General features: G+C 53.6%; 1 protein-coding gene across 1 annotated transcript; it reads right to left on the bottom strand.

Annotated features, from left to right (window-relative positions):
* Positions 1-14,771: 14,771 nt before the first annotated feature.
* On the bottom strand, positions 14,772-24,908 carry LOC311202625 (uncharacterized protein; the record flags this gene model as incomplete). Its single annotated transcript, XM_084277215.1, has 5 exons — positions 14,772-15,995; positions 21,816-21,949; positions 22,145-22,218; positions 23,477-23,659; positions 24,883-24,908. 5 exons carry the CDS (start codon positions 24,906-24,908, stop codon positions 15,990-15,992), a joined length of 423 nt encoding a protein of 140 aa, XP_084133341.1. The 3' UTR covers positions 14,772-15,989.

Below are 24,908 nucleotides of genomic sequence, written 5' to 3'. Positions count from 1 at the left end.
TCTGCAAAGAAGGGAGGGATGGGGGGAAGGTTCTTTAAGATCTGGAGGAGGAAAGCAGCTTGTGAGGAATTGCCAGAAGCCCACTCCCCAGTCCCTGCACTTCCCCGTGCCATGTTGGCAGGGGTAAGGGGGGAGAAGGGAGTAAAATCATGATGATGTTTAAGTCTGCTGAGAAGGGGAGAGGTGGGGGGAAGGTGCTTTAAGACCTGGCTGTGCCTCTCATCACCTGACTCTGGTTCCCTGGGTGTGTAGCTGTAGTGCAATAAATTAGTTTTCTTTCTTTTATTCTGTGCTGAGTCTGTTTTGCCCATTGCACTAATTGGACAGTGATCCCTCTGTCCTTATCTCCACTCCTAAGCCTCCCAGTATATATTTTCTCCCGTTTGACTGAAAAGGGGAGTGAGAGAGTGGCTTTGGTGGGCATTTGGGCTCTAGCCAGGGCCAAACCAGCACAGAAAGTTGAATGCTGGAGCTGTGTATAAATGTGAGTGAATGAGATGTGCATGAAGCCAGTGTGGAGCTTTGATCAAAGGTTCTGTTATCCCCTGAGGGGTGCAGCTGGAGAGAAGCAAAGCATAAAAAAAAGCCCCACAACCCAACCCCCCTGTGGGTGCCTGGGTAAAGGTAAGAAGTGAAAAGGGGGTTATAAAAAAAGCATTTTTCAAAAAAAGGAAAAAAGGAAAAGAAAAAACCCACCAACAAAAACCCCATCCAAAAACCATTGTTGAAATATTGTTTATGTGTTTGATGTGGAATATAATTGGGCATCACTCAGGAGTTAAGGTCAGCCACCCATTATGAGAAAGGGCAAAACCTGTGAGGATTAACAATAGGATTAAACAATGCCCTGTTAAACCTGAGGCAAAACAGGGAATTAAAAGGTTGATCAACAAATTTTTGGAAGATAAGATTTTAGAAGGGTATGATTCAAGTTCTAACACACCCATTGTACCAGTGTGAAAGCCAAGTGGTGGGTATAGATTGGTACAGGATCTAAGAGCAGCTGGACCTTGCACCCAGTAGTGACAAATCCTCACACAGTGTTGACTGCCCTGAAGGAACATTATCAGTGGTTTACAGTGCTTGATTGAAAAGATGCTTTTTTGCATAAACCTGGAAAAAGAGTCATAAATGATTTGCTTTTGAGGGGGAGGGTCCACACACAGGGCACAAGGTACAGCTGACCTGGACACGGCTGCCCCAAGGGTTTCAAAACAGCCTGACCAACTTTGGCAGCCAATTAGCAAAGGAACTGGAGATCTGAACAAACGAGGAGACAGTGACTCTGCAACCAGAACAGCTGCTCTTGCAACACCTGGATGGTATTCTAACAGCTACCCAAGAGAAGTCAGCCTGGATACAGGGAACCAATGGACTGTTAAACTTTGGGGGACTTCATAGGTACAAGGTATCCAAGAAGAAAGCTCAACCTGCAAGTGAAACTGTAATATATTTGGGCTTGGAGATTTCACAAGGACAACAAATGCTAGGGACAGACCGAAAAGAGGGAATTTGTGGTGTTCCAGAGCCTTGGACTGTACTGAGAGCCTTTCTGGGAGTGGCAGGATGGTGTTGGCTCTGGACCAGGCATTGTGGCCAAACAGCCAAACCACTGTGTGAAGGCCAGGAGTCTCCCCCTTTTATATGTAATAGACACCAACAAAAGGCTTTTTGGAAACTTAAAACCAGCCTTGGTGACAGCACCAGCCTTGGGATTACCGGGCTTAACTAAAGACTTCCACTTCCTTGTCCACGAACGGCAACATCTGGCTATGGGAGTTCTGATCCAGAGAATGGGAAGCTGGGAAAGACCAGTGGGATGCTTTTCCAGGCAACTGGACTTGGTAAGCAAAGGATGAGCCTCTTGCCTACAGGAGGGACAAGAGCCATCACGGTCAGTGTTCAACATATGGTGGTCCCAGTGTTGGAACAAAAGGGGACACACTGGCTATCCCCTAGAAGGAGGATGAAATACCAGGTAGCTCTTACATAACATGATGATGTAACCTTGAAAAGTCCATGTCCATGGAGCACTATGGAAAGAAGGAGGACTACTGTCCTCCCAGGGCCAAATATTTAGCATCTAAAGGAATTTTTACAGTTCTTGTTGGTTCAAGAACCACTCCAAGCAGCAATCCTACCTCTGTAAAGCACATCAGACTGGAAATACAGAAATAGCAAAAGGAAAGATTCAGAAGGACTCTCAAGAGTCAGGTCATATTGCCTCCCTTAATCATGGGAGAAATATTGCAGATAAGACATTAAGAATGCCACTGGGGTGCAGACACCCTGGTGATGTTCAAGATTGCTGAATCAGAGGCTTGGATCCACTACACCAGAGGGAAGAAGGCAACACCCACTAGCTGGAGAGTGGTTGGAGATCCAGAGACTTTAAAGTTACCTTTGAAACATGATTAACAAATCTGTTTTTCTGTTTGCTCTGCAGTCTGTGAAGGTGGAAACATGAATAAAAGAGAAACTGTTGCCACACCCAGCGCAGGTAACAAGTAGTACTCAGAGACAAACCTGTAACTTGGCAAGCAAAAGCAAGTGAACAAGCTTGGATAAGAAAATAAATACAAACCAAGTATCAATAGCAGGTAAAACTAAAGTATCATTTGATGAAAGAATTTGCAAATTGGCAAAATATATCACAAATGAATTCAGGATGGTTTACACTATGCTCAATTGGAAGAAATCTCCCTTTAAAGGAAATCAAAGTTTGCATTTGGCACAAGTGAAAAGATCCACCAGCATGTGACAATTTGACATTCAGTGAAGCCACAATTTGAGTATGTGAAAGTATTGAGTATAATTATCAATACATTCAAAGGGGGAAATGTTACAGTCACCCTAATAAAATAGCTTCACTTCTAGGTTATTTTGGTTTTAGTGTAGGATTTGATTTTGATTTTAAAGGAGTTAGAGCAGCTGTGAGAATATAAGGAAAAGAAAGAAAAAACCCCACTCCAAAATGATTGTTGAAATATTGTTTATTGGGTCAACGCCGCTCTGTTCCCAAAGAGCTTCACACCAGAATGGCTTTTTCCCATCAGCCCCCCTTTATACTGGGCAGGATGTAATTGGTATGGAATACTCTCTTTGGCCAGTTTGGGTCACCTGTCCTGGCTTCGCCCCTCCTTTCTCATGAATAGAGAAATAGGAAGAGCTGAGAAAGTCCTTGACTGTCTGACAACAGCTAAAACCATCAGGGTGTTATCAACACTGCTTTCATTTTAACACCCAAACACAGCATTCCATCTGCTGCTACAAAAGAAGTTAACTCCATCCTGACCAAAACCAGGACACTACTGAACACACCCCTTCTAATACACCCCAGGATGCCATTGCCCTTCTTAGCCAGGAGGGCACATTGCTGGCTCATGCTCATGCTGCAGCATATGAAGGGGGTCAGCTTTCAGAGGAGATTCTCTCCAAACCAACTTTTGCTCAGATACATAGAAAGGTCACTTATCAACACACTGAACTTCTGAGAGAACCGCTTATTAGACATCTGAAAGACGGGAAGTTTCCAAGTCTCGGAAGACACTGGAGAGCTGAGCAGCATCAAAATGACCAAAGAGCAAGCAGAGGTGGAAACCTGCTGAGGAAAGTGAAGTGCATACATGTATCTAGGCTACTGAGAAGACAAAACAACCACCAAAATTCATACTAAATACAGACTGGTCCTAATGTGAGTTCCATGGCCAGTAATATGCCAAAGATGAGCTGCTTAGAAACATCCAGTCCTCAGTTTCCACATGGCATCCTTAAGCTCCTGGTTCCTCATGCTGTAGATGAGGGGGTTCAGTGCTGGTGGAAACACTGAGCAAAGAAATGATGCTAACAGGTCCAGAAATAGGGAGGACATGGGGGGGGGCTTCAGGTGGGAAAAAAGACAGCAGTGCTAAGGAACAAGGAGACCACGGCCAGGTGAGGGAGGCAGGTGGAAAAGGCTTTGTGCTGTCCCTGCTGCGAGGGGATCCTCAGAACGGCCCTGAAGATCTGCACATAGGACACCACAATGAACACAAAACAGCCAAAACCTAAACAGGTAGTCACCAAAATGAGTCCAGTTTCCCTGAGGTAGGCATCTGAGCAGGAGAGCTTGAGGATCTGGGGGATTTCACAGAAGAACTGGTCAACAGCATTGCCCTTGCAGAGGGGCACTGAAAATGTATTGCACGTGTGCAGCACAGAATAGAGAAACCCACTGCCCCAGGCAGCTGCTGCCATGTGGACACAAGCTCTGCTGCCCAGGAGGGTCCTGTAGTGCAGGGGGTGGCAGATGGCAACGTAGCGGTCATAGGCCATGACAGTGAGAAGAAAGAGCTCTGTTGAGATCAAACATACAAAGAAAAAGAGTTGAGCCACACATCCTGTGTAGGAAATGGCCCTGGTGTCCCAGAAGGAATTGGCCATGGCTTTGGGAACCGTAGTGGAAATGTAGCCAAGGTCAACAATAGAGAGGTTGAGGAGGAAGAAGTACATGGGGGTGTGGAGGCTGTTGTAACAGGCTATGGTGATGATGATGAGGCCATTTCCAAGAAAAGAAACCAGGACACCCCTACGTCTTCACATTCCCTGTGTTCTGTTACTTTAGAACAGCCTTGGATTTTCTCACTGGCAACTGCAGCAAGTTGCACTGGGCACGAGGTATCGCCAGGCTGAACCCCAGACTCAAACCCAACAAGGGTTCTGGGGATCTAACACCTCCAATCAAACCAGTTTCCTTCTGGCCAGCTGGCAGCAGCCGTATCGCAGCTGGAGCTGGCTGCATCCAAGGCAGCTCCGGGACTGAGAGGCCGAGTAAAACGCCCGGCCCTGACCCAGCAGCAGTGCAGGGATGCAGGGAAGAGACTGAGTTCCCACCCCAGCACTGCCAGACGCTACCGCGGGGCGATGCCGCCACAGCCCGTCCGTGAGCCGAGGGGGAGAGTTGCACCCCATGCCAGGAAGAGCGCAGGAGAAACAAGCTCATGACTTCACATCAGCCTTACCAGTCTGCACCAGTTCTTCCTCCAGCACAGAACTTCTGGGTCTTTTCACTGCAGGCTCAGCAGAAAGAGCCTGAGTCTGGAACAGAAACAAACAAAGCACCACCCTGAGTTTAACCTGAACACCAGCCCAAGCCAGCGGAAACTTCCAGAAATGGAGGCAGCTCTGGTCTGACTTGGGGACCGGGATGTGCTGGCTCAGAGTGCAGGAGAAGGATCTTTGCAGGATCTCTGACCAGCACGCTGCCCTTTGGGTTTGATTGGTAATATGGGCTCTCTTATGTGCAGTGATTAAAACCCCTCAGGCTTCCTGCCCAGTGCCCCTCGGGCAGCTCCTCAGCATTCCAGAGTTCAGCCCTGACTCTGGCTCGGGGACAGCTGAGCCCCTCAGAAAGGGGTTTTGTACAAACAAAGAGTCAATGGTGCTCTCAGGGACAAATAATAGAGCACGAGGGTTTCTTACTCCTCTCACCCTATGGGGCAGTAAGAAACACACTGCACCTCCCAACCAAACTAAGGGGTCAAGCAGCTCAGGATTTGTTTATACAGAGCCAAAGTCCTATGGGAATCCTCTCCCAGGCCGGTGGACACCAAACCCAGCAGAGAGGGCTTTATCCAGAGGAAGCAGGTGATTGTTCTCACAAGATCATGTGTTTTGGGTGCTCCTTCCTCAGCTCCACGTGCCAGAGCAGAGCAGGCAAACCTGAGCGAGGCAAACCCAGCACACAAGAGGCACCTGCTGCCAAGGGAAAAGAAGAGCCTGAGGCTGCACGGGTTCAGGAAAGTCTCTGCTAACCTCTCCTGCAGACTCTGCTCCTGGAGTGCCATTGCTGAGGGAAGCCTGGCGTTTCCTTGCTGCCCTGGCTGGTACCTTCACCGCAGCAGCAAAAACCTCTTCAGCCTTCTCTTCATACCCAGGGATGGCAGCATCTAAACAACAAAGGCAGGCCACGTGAGAGTGTGACTTAAGAGGGGTTAGGATTGCCATTTGCATGGCAGCCCAGCTCCTCGATCCCACCCAAAGCAGTGGGATTCATTCCAAGCTGCACACCCTTCTGCAGTTTCAGACACCCCTCAGTTTTCCAAGGGATGCCAAACCCCAGAAGAACCAGGGCTGTGAACAACCTTTGTCATGGGCAGCACCTGCTTGTAGCTTTGGAGGTTCCTGCCCATCAGGATGTTCTGCAGGCTGCTGAGGGCTGAGGAAAGAACACACAGAACAGGGATTTACAACTATGGGTGAGCTTCACACAAGCAAAACTTCCAGAGCTAATTGCTGTAGTTCCCCTTCCAAGCCCCATCAGGATCATCTCAGACACACACACAGCCACCACAGGGAATGCCCTGCCTCTCCCAGCCACGGCACTGCTAATTATCCCACTACAGTGGGGTAATTCCCTTATCTTAATGCTTCTTCATCTGTTATGCTTGTTCCCAGCACCAAACACATGGCTTTGGCTAACATGGAACAGGGCTTTTTCTACTCTGCACAGGTTAACCCCCCCCAAGCCACACACTGCCCTTCAGCAGGGCAATGCCCCTGTGTACAACGCTGAGTTTCTCTCCCCAGGGGTCTCACCACCCACACCCACAGTTTTTCCTCTTTCTACCCTGGGAAAACCTCAAGGGGCAGAAATAACGACCAGCCTGTGGCTGAGAGCTCCGTGCAAGGACTCCCACAGGGGACCTGGGAACACCTTTGCCACCTTACAGCCCGTCCCAGCCAGCGCTGCTGGAAAAACCCTTTGCAGCGGGAGAGCAGCTGGAGCACCTGACGCGGCTTCCCTGGCACCGCTTCGCCCGCCATTCCCAGCGAGGGGTCGCTGAGGGAAACCGGGTCTCCCGCTCCCATCCTGCCAGGACAGCCAGCAGCGCCTGCACAGGCACCTTCCTGCCCTGGCACTGGGAACTACTACTGGTGCAGCCGGTGTCTCTCTCCACAAGACGCTCCTTCGCCTCAGGGACACAGAAGCCACAGGCACGGCATGGCCACTGCTGCCCATAGCAGGGGGGCTGGAACAAGATGGGTCTCTCAGGTCCCTTCCAACACCGCCACCACCCACCATCTGTGACTGGGAGCTCCGGGACGCTGGCACCGGTTCAGCCCCGGGAAGGCATCCCCGTGTCTCCACACGCCCTATGCCGGGACTCCCCCCCAGCCGCTGCTCCCCCCCACACTCACACACACAGAGCCCTCTGCTCCTGCCCCACGCACGCTCCCAGGGCCCGTTTCTTTCCCAACTCCCCGCTTCCCAGACGGAAAAGCCACCGGGGGGGAAGGAGGGGGGCGGGTTCGCCAGGGGCCTTCTCGGGGCGGGGGGACCCGCAGCTCCGCTCCCGCCCTGGGCTCGAACGCCGAGGAGAGGTCCCGCAGGCCGCACCCGGGAGGCCGCGGGGCCTCAGGGACGGGGCGAGGCCCTCGGGCGGCCGTACGGCCCGGGGCGGATCGCTCACCTGGGGGGCGGCCTCTGCAGCGGCGGCGCGGCCGGGGACGGTGCGGGGGGCGCGGCGGACGGAGGCGAAGAGGCCGCGGGGGGTCCGCAGCAGCCATCGGCACAGAGGCACCGGCAGCCCGCGGCCGGAACGCGCCCGTCCTGCGCCGCGCCCGGCCCGGCCCGGCCCCTCCCACCAGTGTGCAGAGCAGCCCCGCCATTGGCTCCGACCGCTGCCTGTCTGGGCGGAGCTGGGCCGGGCTGGGCCGTCCCTCCCCGGCTCTGCCCCCCGCTTGCCCGGCCCGGCCCTGCCCGGCCGCCCCTCCCAGGGCTGTGCGGGGCAGCCCCGCCATTGGCTCCTCCCGCCGCCTGTCTGGGGAGGCAGAGCCCGGGCAGGAGAGGGGCGGCTCTCTCCTCTCCTCTCTCTCTACCCGCCCCCCCACCGCAGCCTCCGCGGCCCGGGGGACGCAGGTGGGCGGGAGCGGCCGGCGGCCCGGCCCCTGGGCAGGTTCCCCCTCCGGTCTCCTCCCCCCGGCTGGGGGGGGAAAGGGCTCGGTCCCCCCCACTCCTAACCCCAAATCCCAGCCCTGAGAAGTGTCCTGCTTGAAACTCCCCAGGTCTCCCCTCCCTGCATCCCCACACACACATAGCTGGGGGCTACCAGAACCCAAACAGGGGCTACCAGTGCACCATGAATCCCTTGACCTTGATCCCCAAACCCCCCCTTGATAACCGCTTTACCCTGGCCCCCTCCAGGCCCCCTGTACATACCTCAGCAGGGACCACCCAGCCACCAATTTGGCCCCAAACCACTCCTGACACCCCTCCCCAGATCGCTCCATTCCCCCCTCCATGTTTCTCAATCTCCCTCCCTCAGTGGGGAAGGGGGAGGGGGGGCTCCTCCAGCCAACTTCCCTCCTGGGATTCAGCAGCCAGTCCCAGGACTCTTGGCAGAGGCTGAGGATTTTGGGGTGTGGAAGGAAATTGGGGAGTGTGGGGAGCAGAACAAGGGGGAAGGGGCATGGAAAATTGGCACCAGCCCCAAGGTTTTGGGGGGGCCCCAAAACTGCTTCAGGAAAGGGGGGGCGCTGGCTTTTTTGGGGAATAGAGGGGGAGGGTGGGAATGGCCAGAGCGACAAATGTCTGAGAGGGGGTGTGGGGGAAATACAGTGAGGGGGATTGTGGGCCCCCTCACACCCCCCTTATCCCTGGGGAGGCGCTGCTTGGCCCCCAAAAGGATCCGTGTGGGGGGTCAATGAGGCTGATACTCTGCAGGACCTGGCTGGGGATGTGGGTGCACATGAACCTGTGGGGGGAGTCGTGTTAGTCCCCCCGCAACCGATACACCCCCACCACAGATATAACCACCACATCCCACTAATACACCTCCCATCCCAGATCACTTTCCCACCTGCCACTTCCCAGCCCTGGACACATCAGTGCAGGTCCAGAGGGGTTTTGGAAAGTTTGAGGGGTTCCAGGAAAGGCCCCTTGGCAGCAGAGAAACACCAAATCACCAATCTGGGATTAAACGACCAGGGATTAAGCGATCCAGGAAGAAGAGATGTGGGATTGAAGCAATCTGGGATTAAAACATTCTGGGATTTATCAACCTGGGATTTCTGGATCCGGGATTTATTGGTGTGGGGTTTATCAATCCAGGAGTGAAGGAGACGGGATTAAGGGATCCCACAAATGCACCGGGGGGTGGGAAGGAGACTTGGGGGTGAGGAGTAGGGGGTGGGGGTGTGCGTAGCGGGGGGTCCAGCAACGCATCCACGTTTTCCGGGTAGGGTTTCAGAAGCAGGAGGCAGCAGTAGGTCAGGCCAGGTTTTGTCTCAGGGGAAGATGGAGCCCCGTGAGCCACGTGCCGTTCATCTGCCTGCCGGCGCCAGAGCCGTGGGGACGGGTCCCTTGGTGAGGCGGCGCCTGGCGGGGCGCTGGTACACGGGGTACACCACGGTGCTGTGCACCACCTTGATGCGCCCGGCTTCTTGCCTGACCTTCAGGTTGAGGCGGATGCAGCTCTGCGCCTCAGGGGGGGTCTTGATGGGGGGTTTGCTCCGCGATGGAAGAGCGTCCCCATCCCCGCTGTCCGGCACTGGGGAGGCTTTGGCCCCAGTGAGGGATGGAGAACCCCCACTGTGCTTGATCAGCACTTTGGTTGGGTGGATGGGGGGAGGCGGCTGCGGCAACGGATGTTTCCGGCTCTGCGAGGGCAGCAGGATGCTGGAAGAGGCTGGGACCACCAAGGAGGAGGAGGAGGAAGATGATGATGAGAAGGAGGAAGAAGAAGAGGAGCAGAGGCTCTGCAAGCAGGACAAGGAGGAGATGTGTTCGTCTGCAAGGGAAACACCATGTCAGTCTTTGGGATGCACACCCCACCCCCTCTTCCCCGCTTTCCAACACCATCCACCATCGTTAACCGAACCGGCGTGACGCCATGTTCACTCCTCAACCTTTCACCCTTCACTCTCACAACCGCGTCTTTCCTGCCCACCCCCCTCCCCAAAACCTCGATAATAAGTAATGACATCCAAGAATTCACCCCTTCTCCCCTCCCCATCTTCCCCCTCCCCAAAAATAGCCGGAGCTTTAGCAAAATAAAATGAGTGGCCATTTGACCACACACGGGCGTGACGGGCTTCACCCCACTGCCGCGAGCTCCTGGTGAACATGTGCCGTTTGGGATACCCTCCCCAGCTTGGGTACCAACCTGCGGTGGAAGGCAGGAGGGCGGTGGGCGCCTGGCCATGCTCGGGGGTTGGCGTCGGCGTTACCCTCACCGCTTGTCCTTGGCCGCTCACCAGGATGGAGGAGCACGGGCTGGTGAACTGGCAGAGCTCTGCAGAAGCCTGGCTGGTGGGAGGCTGCTGCAGGATGATCCCTTGTGGCACCTACATGGGATTAATTAAAAGAAAATTTGGAAAAAACAAGAAGTTGGGAAAACCAAAAAATAACTGGACCTTAAACTCTGGGTGATCCGGCGCACGAGCACAGGGAGGGGAGGGATCGGTCGTGTGCTCGTGGCAGCGCCTCTCCAGCCACGCAGACATTAATGCCACGGGCGGCACAGGCACCCCAAACCCCCATAGCTTTGCCTCCCTCCCCCCCCACCCCACAGAAGAAGAAGGGAGGTGGCACCTGGGACCTGCCTGGGAGGAACCGGCCGTGTTTTGGCTTCTGATTTTGCCTCATAAACCCTCGTCTCCCCATGGGCAGGAGGCTCGTGGCTGCGCTTTGCTGTGCTGTTGCCAAACTTTGGTCCCCTCCTGACCTATGCCAGGCCCTGGAGACCCTTGACGGTGACTTAATTTACCTGCTGGAACCTGTCCACTGCTGCGGCCTTTGGAGAGCAGACAAGACAGCCCTGGAATGACCAGCTGCAAGCCAGGGAGGCCAAGGACGTCCCAACGAGGTTGGGTGGAAGGGAGGGGGCTCAAGACGTTTGGACACGGACACAGAGCAAAGCTCTGAAAACACCCCATTGGGCTGGGAAGGGGAGAAAAAATCATATTCCAGGAAGAAACCTTGAAAGGAAAAACCCCTCCATGAAAAACGCAGCTACTTTTCTTGTGAGAGAGGAACAAATCCCTGCATCCTGCCTTTTTTTCTCACTAGAGCTGGGAAAGAGATGAAAAAAACCTGAGGAATTAAAAAAAAAAGGGTGGAAGGGAAATATAAAACCAAAGGGGTGGAGGAAGAGGGAAAATATAAAAGGGAAAGGTTTCTAAGCCGTCATTCCTCAAGTATAAATTAAAAATACATACCCCAGCACCTTCAAAAAAGGAACTGGCTGCATCTCCTGTACTGTCCAGGAGATCATCACTGTCAATCTGTAATTAAAAAAATAAGATTTACTTTCTTCTGAGGGAACAAAGCCCCCAAAAATGCATGAAAACCACCGATTTAAAAACGTATCTAAAAAAGAGAAACCAAAAAGAACCCACACAAAAAGGGGAAGGGGGGGGAAGAGCCCCTGTGCGCGGTGCTGCCGGGTAGCTGAGCTCTGGCTCACTGCTCTGAACTCGGCTCTGAGCTTGGGGTTTGCTTTCTGGTTTTGGGGGGGTAAGGGGAGGAAAAAACCCAACCCCCGCTCCTCATTGGTTGAGAAGAAAGGAGGTGGGATAGGGACAAAAAGGGGTCTCGGGGCAGAGAACCAAGCCACCACTCACCTTTTCAGATCCATGTAAGAAGTCGTTCAAGGCCTGAGGGTCGCTGCAAGACACAAGAGCAGGAGGAAAAGGGTTGGGGGGGGACACGAGGCACACGCTGCGCTGGCAGCATCGCACCTGGGTCTAATTAAGCTCCCTTCATTAATGGAACCCAAGGGCGTAGGCAGGTTGGGAAGGCAGCGGCTCCGTCGCAGGCCTGAGGTATGGCGGGGAAGGTAAATGCTCTTCCCAAGGCTGCCATCGCCTCCCTCTTCCCAGGGAGCTCCGGCCATCAACTCTGAAGGAAAAGGAGGCGGCGACGGGGTAGGGGACAAGTGCCAAACCTCCTCTGGTACAGCCCGGAGCCCTCTGAGGGATGCCAACCATCCATCAGGAAGGGTTTGCAGGGCTGGGACCCCTTTGGAACGTGCCTCAGAGGATTTCTGGCTGCGGGAGACCTAATGCTGCACCGGGGAAGCGGCAGAACCCCCTTCCCACCCTCCCGCCTTCCTGAGCCCATGGCGTTTCGCTTACCAAATGACATCCAGCAGGCACCGGGCGTCTTCATCATCCATGTCAACTGCAAAGAAAAAGGGGTGTGGGGGGGTTACGGTCAGGAGAGCAGAGGGGCTGGGAGCCCCTGGGCGCTGCGCTTCCTTTTCCTCTCAAGAGAAGATGAGGATGATGGTGGGGATGGACACCCACTGGTCAAGAGGGACGTCAACCGGCTGCCGGAAAAACAAGTCTGGTTTAAAACTGCCCCGATTAGCTGGTTTTGTCCCTAAAGTTCCGCTGCAGCACAAGAGACCAAGAAGAGACTTGGAATTGAGGAGTTTTCCAATGATAAACCTGAGATGTGGCGCGGGGCAGGGCTGGGACACAGAGAGAGGTCAGAGGGAGAAAGGGGGGGTTGGTTTGGGGTCAGGCCCTGGCAGGGTTTGGTGGGTCGCAACTCCCCAAGAAGAGTCAGGGAATGGAAACTGGAGAGGAGCAGAGCAATAAAAGGTGGGGAAAGGTAAAAAAGAGAGAGAGAGAAGTCAGCTACCTCGGGAGATGATAAGGAGAAGCTCGGTGGCAGACAAACACCTTCCCCGGGCCGCAGTTCAAGGATTCCAGGACCTGGCTTCTGAACTGTCTGGCAGCTGCAATTCTTTTTGGGATCAGCAAATGACTGAGCTGTATGGGGCCAGCGAGGCTGGGCTAATGACCCCGGAGAAGCTCCCAAAGAGGAGCTGGAGGGAGCGAACTCCCACGTTGGACAGCGTATCCCACGGCACCACAACTGACACTACTGGCTGCTACCCGCAAAGGATGCTGGGAAGAAACTGGCCACCCCTGGGCCAGCCCGTTGCTACAGGGACAGGAACACACGTGATGTCACACGCGGTGAGGCGGGTTGGGGGGAAAGAGACGGGCTGGGGGCATCTCAAATCCTTCAAAAAAGCAACGAATTAAAACTCACAGAGGGGGACAGATGCCCTTCGGGCTTGGAACGCCACTTCTCCGTGTGGAAGAGAGACGGTTTTCTCCTCCCTGGCCAATGTCTGATGAGTGTTGGGCTAGTGGGATGAGGAGACAAGGCCATCTGGGGAACGGGAGAAGAATTCCTGGGCCCTGGATCTATCCCCAACCCCTGACCTCGTCCTGGCACTCAACGCTCGTGTGCTTTTCAAGCCAAACCATCTTGAACCCGCTTCACTCTTTAAGCAGCAGAACACGCGGCGATGTTGTCAGAGTCACCTCACCTCGGGGCAAAGAGCATCATCCCTTCCTGATGGCAAAACGAGGGGGGAGGGAGGGGAGGAAAAAACCCACCCCAAATCACCCCAACCCCCCAACCCATCGTGTCGTCATCCCGCGATCGTTTTCATTCTCCCTCAACGTTAAAAACCACCTCAACAGGGGCGGCCAGAAATCGTCGCTCCTCACAGCACGATCTCTGCCAAACACGCCAAATAACCCTCAGGAAGAACAAATCCCAATCCAGCAGCGAGGACACATTTCCAGGTTGGAAGATGGTGTTTCCCAGGCCCATTTTACACTGGATGGGATGGGAGGGGATGGGGGTTTTCCCCATTTTGTCGGTGGGAATCCAAGAGGAACAGATTTTTGGCCTAAGCTGTGTTTAAAGTGTGAGGGGAACAGCTGTCACACTTTAACCCAGTGTTGCAGTTACTTGAAGAAACTGCCTGTGGTTAGGAAAGACCAGCCAAAGACAAAGTGAACTTGGGCAAGGATGGGGTTCAATCACGGACACAGTGAGACAGAGTATTGATGACCACCAGAGGACCCCGCTCAACACAACTACACATGTTTGGAGGGGATTTACATATGATAATGATTTCCAGGAAGTAACATGAATATGCTAATCATCACCCTCCCCTCTTTGTATTTAAAACAATCAGTGTAGTTAACCAATGACTTTTATTGGCCTTCTGGGGACTATTCTGTGACACCATTGCAGGAAGTGAGCAGCAAGATGGGAAAAATGGGAGTATTTCACCTGACCTGGGATGACAAGCAGTGGGAAATGAAAGAATAGCTCTTGGCCTGGCACATGCCAAAAGGCCACCAGTCGAGTGGTTCCTCAGAGGTGGTGTAGGAGATACGGTGTGCAGCACATCAGCTGCCGATGTCACAGTACTGACTGAATTCAAAAGTCATCTCAGGAAAAAGGAACTTGAATGTTCTTTGAGACCAGGAGCATTAACAACAGGGACAGAGGCCACAGGGAAGAATTTACAGGATTTGCACACAGTGCTGGAAAAATAACATCTGACACCATATCCCTCCCAAGAAACCCACCCAAACCTAAACCTAATTGAACTAAAACACCAAGGCAGTTTCCTTCAAGGGTTGTTTCTGCTTTAGAGCTCGTTTTTACCAGTTTGTATATTAATAGTGATAAAAGGATCCAGTTTGAGCAATGGATGTGATTTAGGGGGTGCTGTTGCACCTCTTTGGTGTCATTTTCTGGTGCTCCCTGCCCATCCCATGCAGACACAGAAAGGTTCTGAATAAATGGCTTTTAATGGAAAACCAGAACAAAACAGTCATCAATGGTACTAAATCCATAATCAACACCCTTCTTCCCTCCCTCCCTCCCTCCCTCCCTCCCTCCCTCCCTCCCTCCCTCCCTCCCTCCCTCCCTCCCTCCCTCCCTCCCTCCCGCCATCCCGCCATCCCAACCTGTCATGTCCCCCCCATCCCTGCAACAGATCTAAGAGCGATGGCACTGCCTGGCAAGCTGTCCTCTTCCATATATATGTCGCAGCCTATGACACTGTCCACATCCATGGGGACAGGACCACCTGGGTGGCTGACAGTGCCCAGGGATGCCCCCAAGGGCTTACCAGCACAGGACTGGCTGGACTGGCTGCAGCGCCCTGTGAGGGGGTGGTATTGGGGAAGGGATGCTGGCAGTCCTGCTGCTGACCCCTGATGTGTGTGGGGAAGGAACAGCTGTGGTTGTTCCTGGTTGTTCCTGGGTGGCTGTTGGTCTGAGCAGCCTGCTGGTCATCTGCAGCTTTATTCGCATGAGCAGGTCTCAAACCAGCGGGGTGTTCAGCACCCAGACACGGCCCATTTCGCTGTGCTACTCAAGCACATGCTTCACTTTGGACAGCAAACTCCGTGCTGAAAGGAGACCAGCCCATTCACCCCTTTGCAGCAGACCCTGAAATTCACCCAGCTAACACCGGAGCCAACAGCGATGGCAAATGCATACCCACCCGTACAAGGGCTAAATCTTGCTCTACTGAGGAGAGGATAGATCTGGACATGTTCTGAAGCAGAAGGGGTACAGCACATAAAACTCTTGGTCCCCATGTATTTGTAGGAGGATTTTGAAATCCCTTACCTCCCGAGGGACCTTCACCCATCCCTGCTGCCCTGCTACCGCCACGATGCAAGGCCAGTTCATCCTCTTTCTGCAGGCCTTCACTGTGGGGCACGATGCTGCCTTCAGGCAGAGCCAGGGCGGGAGGTTTTTCTGTTGGTGCTGAGCTCTGCTCAGCAGGCACATCTTGGCTTTCAGGTGCCTTCAGCAAGTCCAGCTGCTGGCCTGATGCATCAGACCAGGACATCTTCTCCAACGGGGCCTCCGCACTCGTCCCACCTTCAGATGCAGGTGCACAGCCAGAGGAAGCAACGCTTGCCAACTCCAGGGGCAGGGAGGCCGAGGTTTCTTCCCCTGGGCACTGCTCTTCCTTGGAGGCTGCCTCTCTGGCCTCAGTGCTCGCTGCTGGCACTTCTTTCTGCTGCTCTTCAGCAGCTCTTTCTTCCCGACTAGAGCTGGCAGACTTCTTCCTTTGGCAGTACAGCCACCAGCAGCCAGCAAGTGCCACCACTCCAGGTATGGCACACAGCAGGACTCAGCGCCCAGCCATTTTACACAGCCTCAGGGATTACAGCTGGGAGGAAAAACAAGAAAGCACCTTACAGTCATCACTGGCAAAGTAACACAAAGGCTGAAGCTACATAAATGCCTGAAGGTGTTTCTGTGAGCACCAACAGGGTTGTTTTCCAGCCGCTCCTTAAATTCACGTCCCTACCAGAGAGCACACAACACGTTCCTACCTAAGACTGGGGATATATGGACATTTTGCACCAAGACTTCTGGATTTCACCTTATTTCACCTTTATACTTCAAACAATTTCACCAGGCAGAATCAAGGCAGACCAGAGAGCCCTGGGGGTGTGACTGGAAAACACTGGTGCCCAAGTTGGCTTTTCCTCCTTCTACTGAACGGGCTGGGAAATCTCATGCCTCTCAACTCCTGGCTACACAGCTGGTACTAAGGCCAGGGGTTTGTCTTGGACGACAAGGGGCTGTTCTTTGGTGACTCCAACCTGTTGGAGAGGAACAGGATCCACCTGTCTAAAAGGGGCCCTCAGGAACCCCAGACCCAGGAGGTAGGATAAAGTCTGGAGAAAGGGCAGACTGAGTAAATACCAGTTGCCTCTGCCGTGTCCTGTGTTTGTTCTGGCATTTCTGGCTGTTGCATGTTTTTCCAGTAGATCAGTCATGGTGGGGGAAAGCCTATCGAAGGGCTGACCTCATCAAAACATGCAATGGCCACAATGAGTGTTGGGTTTTCAGCAACATCAGGGCAGGTGACAGGGAGTTCTTCTGATGGGCGTTCAAAGCGCGTGCGAGAATCACGTGGGGGGTGGAGGAATCCCCATTTGGAGCCCTGGTACTTTTCTGTCCTGCCTGTTGCACGTTCTGCTCCTAAAGCTGTGAAGCTGAAAGGGTTTGCTGGTCTCTTAGAATCAGGAATAACAAGAATCACAAGAATCACCAGGTTGGAAGAGACCTTTGAAGATCATTGAGTCCAACCATTCCCATCCTGTGCTAAACCAGATCCCTGAGCACCTCATCTACCCTTTTTTTGAAGACATCCAGGGATGGTGACTCAACCCCCTCCCTGGGCAGCCTGTTCCAGCCCTGACAACTCTTTCAGTAACAAATTTTTTTCCAATATCCAATCTAACCCTGTCCTGGCACAGCTTCATGCCATTTCCCCTTGTTCTATCTCCTGTCACCTGGCTGAAGAGACCATCACCCACCTCTCTACAACCTCCCTTCAGGTAGTTGTAGGTGGTGATAAGGTCTCCCCTCAGCCTCCTCTTCTCCAGGCTAAACATCCCCAGCTCCCTCAGCCATTCCTCATAGGATTTGCCCTCCAGCCCCTTCCCCAGCCTGGTTGCTCAACTAGAAGGGGCTAAACGTGTCCTTTCACAGGGATATTTCTGATGCTTTTGTTGGAATGTGCTTCTGTTAACTGCTCAACACCTGAACAAGTCATCTTCTGTTCTCTGGGCTGTGATTTGGCAAGGGGTATCAGGAGTGTAATTTCCACAGTCCCTCTATTCCTTCCCATTCCCCAGCCTGGTTTGGCTGCCAGTATTGGGACTCCCTCCCTCCCTCCCTGTGGATGTAAAATCATTCTGACTCTGTCAGCTCACGCTTTAAGACCCGTCACTTTCATCTGGGTGATTATAAAGCTTAGGGATCTTTCTTACAGAAGCTCATTTGGATTGTTTTTGAAACTATGGGCTTTCACCGAAGGTGCAAGCAGGATACTTCAGTGGGCTTGTCTTTGACAGGAAATCCTGGTGCCCAAGGGCTGCCAGTTTGGTCAGGGGGAGCCCGAGGGTGCGACTTCAAGTCACCCAGTGACAGCAGTGATCCCACCTTGGAGAACTTGAACAACCTTGGGTATGAGCCACAGCAGCGTCTCTCAGATTGATGATGCAGTGGTAAGAAATGCTTTTTTCATTCGTGGGGATAAAGGATGGCTGGTCTTCCATGATGCATTTTTGTAACGTCAGTTCCCATCACGGGCTTGCCCAGCCTCAGGCCGTCCTTGTTCCAAAGCCCATTTGCTTGCAGTAAGCACACTGACCTTTCAGGAGGGGGTGATTTCCCCTAGGTGGGGGACAGTCCTGGTTTCACGCCAGGATAGAGTCAAGTTTCTTTCTAGCAGCAGGTGGAATGCCCCTCCCTGTGCTGAGATGGGGGGAGGAAGGGAGTAAATTCATGAGTAAAGTCTGCAAAGAAGGGAGGGATGGGGGGAAGGTGCTTTAAGATCTGGAGGAGGAAAGCAGCTTGTGAAGAATTGCCAGAAGCCCACTCCCCAGTCCCTGCCCTTACCCATGCCATGTTGGCAGGGGGCAAGGGGGGAGAAGGGAGTAAAATCATGATGACGTTTAAGTCTGCTGAGAAGGGGAGAGGTGGGGGGAAGGTGCTTTAAGTCCAGGCTGCGCTCCTCATCACCTGACTCTGGTTCCCTGGGTGTGTAGTTGTAGTGTAATAAATTAGTTTTCTTTCTTTTATTCTGTGCTGAGTCTGTTTTGCCCATTGCACTAATTGGACAGTGATCCCTCTGTCCTTATCTCCACTCCTAAGCCTCCCAGTATATATTTTCTCCCGTTTGACTGAAAAGGGGAGTGAGCGAGCGGCTTTGGTGGGCATTTGGGCTCTAGCCAGGGCCAAACCAGCACAGAAAGCTGAATGCTGGAGCTGTGTATAAATGTGAGTGAATGAGATGTGCACGAAGCAAGTGTGGAGCTTTGATCCACAGTTCTGTTATCCCCTGAGAGGTACAGCTGGAGAGAAGCAAAGCATAAAAAAAAGCCCCACAACCCAACCCCCCTGTGGGTGCCTGGGTAAAGGTAAGAAGTGAAAAGGGGGTTATAAAAAAAAGTATTTTTAAAAAAGAGATAAAAGGAAAAGAAAAAACCCACCAACAAAAACCCCATCCAAAAACCATTGTTGAAATATTGTTTATGTGTTTGATGTGGAATATAATTGGGCCTCACTCAGGAGTTAAGGTCAGCCACCCCCAGCCACCCATTATGAGAAAGGGCAAAACCTGTGAGGATTAACAATAGGATTAAACAATGCCCTGTTAAACCTGAGGCAAAACAGGGAATTAAAAGGTTGATCAACAAATTTTTGGAAGATAAGATTTTACAAGGGTATGATTCAAGTTCTAACACACCCATTGTACCAGTGTGAAAGCCAAGTGGTGGGTATAGATTGGTACAGGATCTAAGAGCAGCTGGACCTTGCACCCAGTAGTGACAAATCCTCACACAGTGTTGACTGCCCTGAAGGAACATTATCAGTGGTTTACAGTGCTTGATTGAAAAGATGCTTTTTTGCATAAACCTGGAAAAAGAGTCATAAATGATTTGCTTTTGAGGGGGAGGGTCCACACACAGGGCACAAGGTACAGCTGACCTGGACACGGCTGCCCCAAGGGTTTCAAAACAGCCTGACCAACTTTGGCAGCCAATTAGCAAAGGAACTGGAGATCTGAACAAACAAGGAGACAGCGACTCTGCGACCAGAACAGCTGCTCTTGCAACACCTGGATGGTATTCTAACAGCTACCCAAGAGAAGTCAGCCTGGATACAGGGAACCATTGGACTGCTAAACTTTGGGGGACTTCATAGGTACAAGGTATCCAAGAAGAAAGCTCAACCTGCAAGTGAAACTGTAATATATTTGGGCTTGGAGATTTCACAAGGACAACAAATGCTGGGGACAGACCGAAAAGAGGGAATTTGTGGTGTTCCAGAGCCTTGGACTGTACTGAGAGCCTTTCTGGGAGTGGCAGGATGGTGTCGGCTCTGGATCAGGCATTATGGCCAAACAGCCAAACCACTGTGTGAAGACCAGGAGTCTCCCCCTTTTATATGTAATAGAAACCAACAAAAAGCTTTTTGGAAACTTAAAACCAGCCTTGGTGACAGCACCAGCCTTGGGATTACCGGGCTTAACTAAAGACTTCCACTTCCTTGTCCACGAACGGCAACATCTGGCTATGGGAGTTCTGATCCAGAGAATGGGAAGCTGGGAAAGACCAGTGGGATGCTTTTCCAGGCAACTGGACTTGGTAAGCAAAGGATGAGCCTCTTGCCTACAGGAGGGACAAGAGCCATCACGGGCGGTGTTCAACATATGGTGGTCCCAGTGTTGGAACAAAAGGGGACACACTGGCTATCCCCTAGAAGGAGGATGAAATACCAGGTAGCTCTTACATAACATGATGATGTAACCTTGAAAAGTCCATGTCCATGGAGCACTATGGAAAGAAGGAGGACTACTGTCCTCCCAGGGCCAAATATTTAGCATCTAAAGGAAATTTTACAGTTCTTGTTGGTTCAAGAACCACTCCAAGCAGCAATCCTGCCCTGTAAAGCACATCAGACTGGAAACATAAAAATAGCAAAAGGAAAGATTCAGAAGGATGGTGGACATCTCTCGAGAGTCAGGTCATATTGCCTCCCTTAATCATGGGAGAAATATTGCAGATAAGACATGAAGAATGCCACTGGGGTGCAGACACCCTGGTGATGTTCCCAAAGAGGCACCTAGTGTCAGTGTGAATGCTGGAAATGGCCAGGTCAGTAACAGCAAAGTGTGAGGGGTGTTTAAAAATCCAGTAGTACAAAAGAGAATTCAAATGGGTCAGTTAAAAACAGGGATGAATCTGGGAAATTATTGGCAACTTGATTATATTTATAGTTACCTAAATACTAGAAGTATGTTTTGGTTGAGGTTGACACTTTTTCTGGACGGCCAGGAACCTTTCCCTGTCGTACAAATCAAGCCAAGGAAACAGTTAACTGGCTCCTACAGGAGATTAGCCCTAGATTTGCAATACCTTTTGGGATGTCATCTGACAGAGGACCACATTTTGTGGCCACAGTGGTGCAGAACATGTGCAAAATCCTAGGAGTGCCCTGGGATTTGCATGCCTCCTGAAGACCACAGGCAAGTGGGAAAGTGGAAAAGACAAATCAAGTTAGTAAAATCTGTCAGGAAGCCAAATTGAAAGGGCCTCAGCAACTCCCACTGGTATTGTTATGAGGAAAACCCTGGAGTGGAGTGTCAGTGAGTCCTGAGAATGTGTGGAAAGCCATGTGAAACTCCCAGTCCAAACGTGCATATGACAGAAAAACAAGATGTGTAATTATTTGCTTTCTCTTGGAAAAGCTCTAGCTAGACTCCACAGAGTGTAGTGGTGCAGAATCAACCCCTGACACTGCAGAATCTGGTACACAGTTTGCAACCTGAAGATGAGGTCTATATAAAGACCTGGAATAAAAAACCTCTACAAGGAAAGTGGAACAGACCCTACCAAGTGCTGTTAACCACCTCTACTGCAATCAAGATTGCTGAATCAGAGGCTTGGATCAACCACACCAGAGGGAAGAAGGCAACACCCACTAGCTGGAGAGTGGTTGGAGATCCAGAGACTTTAAAGTTACCTTTGAAACACGATTAACAAATCTGTTTTTCTGTTTGCTCTGCAGTCTGTGAAGGTGGAAACATGAATAAAAGAGAAACTGTTGCCACACCCAGCGCAGGTAACAAGTAGTACTCAGAGACAAACCTGTAACTTGGCAAGCAAAAGCAAGTGAACAAGCTTGGATAAGAAAATAAATACAAACCAAGTATCAATAGCAGGTAAAACTAAAGTATCATTTGATGAAAGAATTTGCAAACACCAAACCCAGCAGAGAGGGCTTTATCCAGAGGAAGCAGGTGATTGTTCTCACAAGATCATGTGTTTTGGGTGCTCCCTCCTCAGCTCCACGTGCCAGAGCAGAGCAGGCAAACCTGAGCGAGGCAAACCCAGCACACAAGAGGCACCTGCTGTCAAGGGAAAAGAAGAGCCTGAGGCTGCACAGGTTCAGGAAAGTCTCTGCTAACCTCTCCTGCAGACTCTGCTCCTGGAGTGCCATTGCTGAGGGAAGCCTGGCATTTCCTTGCTGCCCTGGCTGGTACCTTCGCTGCAGCAGCAAAAACCTCTTCAGTCTTCTCCTCACACCCAGGCATGGCAGCATCTAATCAACAAAGGCAGGCCACGTGAAAGTGTGACTTAAGAGGGGTTAGGATTGCCATTTGCATGGCAGCCCAGCTCCTCGATCCCACACAAAGCAGTGGGATTCATTCCAAGCTGCACACCCTTCTGCAGTTTCAGAAACCCCTCAGTTTTCCAAGGGAGGCCAAACCCCAGAAGAACCAGGGCTGTGAACTACCTTTGTCATGGGCAGCACCTGCTTGTAGCTTTGGAGGTTCCTGCCCATCAGGATGTTCCACAGGCTGCTGAGGGCTGAGGAAAGAACACACAGAACAGGGATTTACAACTATGGGTGAGCTTCACACAAGCAAAACTTCCAGAGCTAATTGCTGTAGTTCCCCTTCCAAGCCCCATCAGGATCATCTCAGACACACACACAGCCACCACAGGGAATGCCCTGCCTCTCCCAGCCACGGCACTGCTAATTATCCCACTACAGTGGGGTAATTCCCTTATCTTAATGCTTCTTCATCTGTTATGCTTGTTCCCAGCACCAAACACATGGCTTTGGCTAACATGGAACAGGGCTTTTTCTACTCTGCACAGGTTAACATCCCCCCCCCCAAGCCACACACTGCCCTTCAGCAGGGCAATGCCCCTGTGTACAACGCTGAGTTTCTCTCCCCAGGGGTCTCACCACCCACACCCACAGTTTTTCCTCTTTCTACCCTGGGAAAACCTCAAGGGGCAGAAATAACGACCAGCCTGTGGCTGAGAGCTCCGTGCAAGGACTCCCACAGGGGACCTGGGAACACCTTTGCCACCTTACAGCCCGTCCCAGCCAGCGCTGCTGGAAAAACCCTTTGCAGCGGGAGAGCAGCTGGAGCACCTGACGCGGCTTCCCTGGCACCGCTTCGCCCGCCATTCCCAGCGAGGGGTCGCTGAGGGAAACCGGGTCTCCCGCTCCCATCCTGCCAGGACAGCCAGCAGCGCCTGCACAGGCACCTTCCTGCCCTGGCACTGGGAACTACTACTGGTGCAGCCGGTGTCTCTCTCCACAAGACGCTCCTTCGCCTCAGGGACACAGAAGCCACAGGCACGGCATGGCCAACGCTGCCCATAGCAGGGGGCTGGAACAAGATGTATGTCTAAGGTCCCTTCCAACGCCGCCACCACCCACCATCTGTGACTGGGAGCTTGGGGATGCTGGTACCGTTAACACCCGGGAAGGCATCCCCGTGTCTCCACACGCCCTACGCCGGGACTCCCCCCCAGCCGCTGCTCCCCCCCACACTCACACACACAGAGCCCTCTGCTCCTGCCCCACGCACGCTCCCAGGGCCCGTTTCTTTCCCAACTCCCCGCTTCCCAGATGGAAAAGCCACCGGGGGGGAAGGAGGGGGGCGGGTTCGCCAGGGGCCTTCTCGGGGCGGGGGGACCCGCAGCTCCGCTCCCGCCCTGGGCTCGAACGCCGAGGAGAGGTCCCGCAGGCCGCACCCGGGAGGCCGCGGGGCCTCAGGGACGGGGCGAGGCCCTCGGGCGGCCGTACGGCCCGGGGCGGATCGCTCACCTGGGGGGCGGCCTCTGCAGCGGCGGCGCGGCCGGGGACGGTGCGGGGGGCGCGGCGGACGGAGGCGAAGAGGCCGCGGGGGGTCCGCAGCAGCCATCGGCACAGAGGCACCGGCAGCCCGCGGCCGGAACGCGCCCGTCCTGCGCCGCGCCCGGCCCGGCCCGGCACGGCACGGCACGGCCCCTCCCACCAGTGTGCAGAGCAGCCCCGCCATTGGCTCCGACCGCTGCCTGTCTGGGCGGAGCTGGGCCGGGCTGGGCCGTCCCTCCCCGGCTCTGCCCCCCGCTTGCCCGGCCCGGCCCTGCCCGGCCGCCCCTCCCAGGGCTGTGCGGGGCAGCCCCGCCATTGGCTCCTCCCGCCGCCTGTCTGGGGAGGCAGAGCCCGGGCAGGAGAGGGGCGGCTCTCTCCTCTCCTCTCTCTCTACCCGCCCCCCACCGCAGCCTCCGCGGCCCGGGGGACGCAGGTGGGCGGGAGCGGCCGGCGGCCCGGCTCCTGGGCAGGTTCCCCCTCCGGTCTCCTCCCCCCGGCTGGGGGGGGAAAGGGCTCGGTCCCCCCCACTCCTAACCCCAAATCCCAGCCCTGAGAAGTGTCCTGCTTGAAACTCCCCAGGTCTCCCCTCCCTGCATCCCCACACACACATAGCTGGGGGCTACCAGAACCCAAACAGGGGCTACCAGTGCACCATGAGTCCCTTGACCTTGATCCCCAAACCCCCCCTTGATAACCGCTTTACCCTGGCCCCCTCCAGGCCCCCTGTACATACCTCAGCAGGGACCACCCAGCCACCAATTTGGCCCCAAACCACTCCTGACACCCCTCCCCAGATCGCTCCATTTCCCCCCTCCATGTTTCTCAATCTCCCTCCCTCAGTGGGGAAGGGGGAGGGGGGGCTCCTCCAGCCAACTTCCCTCCCGGGATTCAGCAGCCAGTCCCAGGACTCTTGGCAGAGGCTGAGGATTTTGGGGTGTGGAAGGAAATTGGGGAGTGTGGGGAGCAGAACAAGGGGGAAGGGGCATGGAAAATTGGCACCAGCCCCAGGGATGTGGGGGGCCCCCAAAACTGCTTCAGGAAAGGGGGGGCGCTGGCTTTTTTGGGGAGTAGAGGGGGAGGGGGGCAATGGCCAGAGCGACAAATGTCTGAGAGGAGGTGTGGGGGAAATACAGTGAGGGGGATTGTGGGCCCCCTCACACCCCCTTATCCCTGGAGAGGCGCTGCTTGGCCCCTGAAAAGATTCCGGGTGGGGTCAATGAGGCTGATGCTCTCCAGGACCTGGCTGGGTACGCGGGTGCACATGAACCTGTGTGGGGGCAGTCGTGTTTGTACCCCCCTAACCGATACACACCCCCCCCCCAGATACAACCCCTTCATCCCACTAATACACCTCCCATCTCACATCACTTTCCTACCTGCCACTTCCCAGCTCTGGACACAT

Source organism: Gallinula chloropus (assembly GCF_964237585.1).
Source record: "Gallinula chloropus genome assembly, chromosome: 31".
Taxonomy (NCBI): Eukaryota; Metazoa; Chordata; class Aves; order Gruiformes; family Rallidae; genus Gallinula; species Gallinula chloropus.
This window is presented reverse-complemented; position numbering and strand designations above follow the sequence as displayed.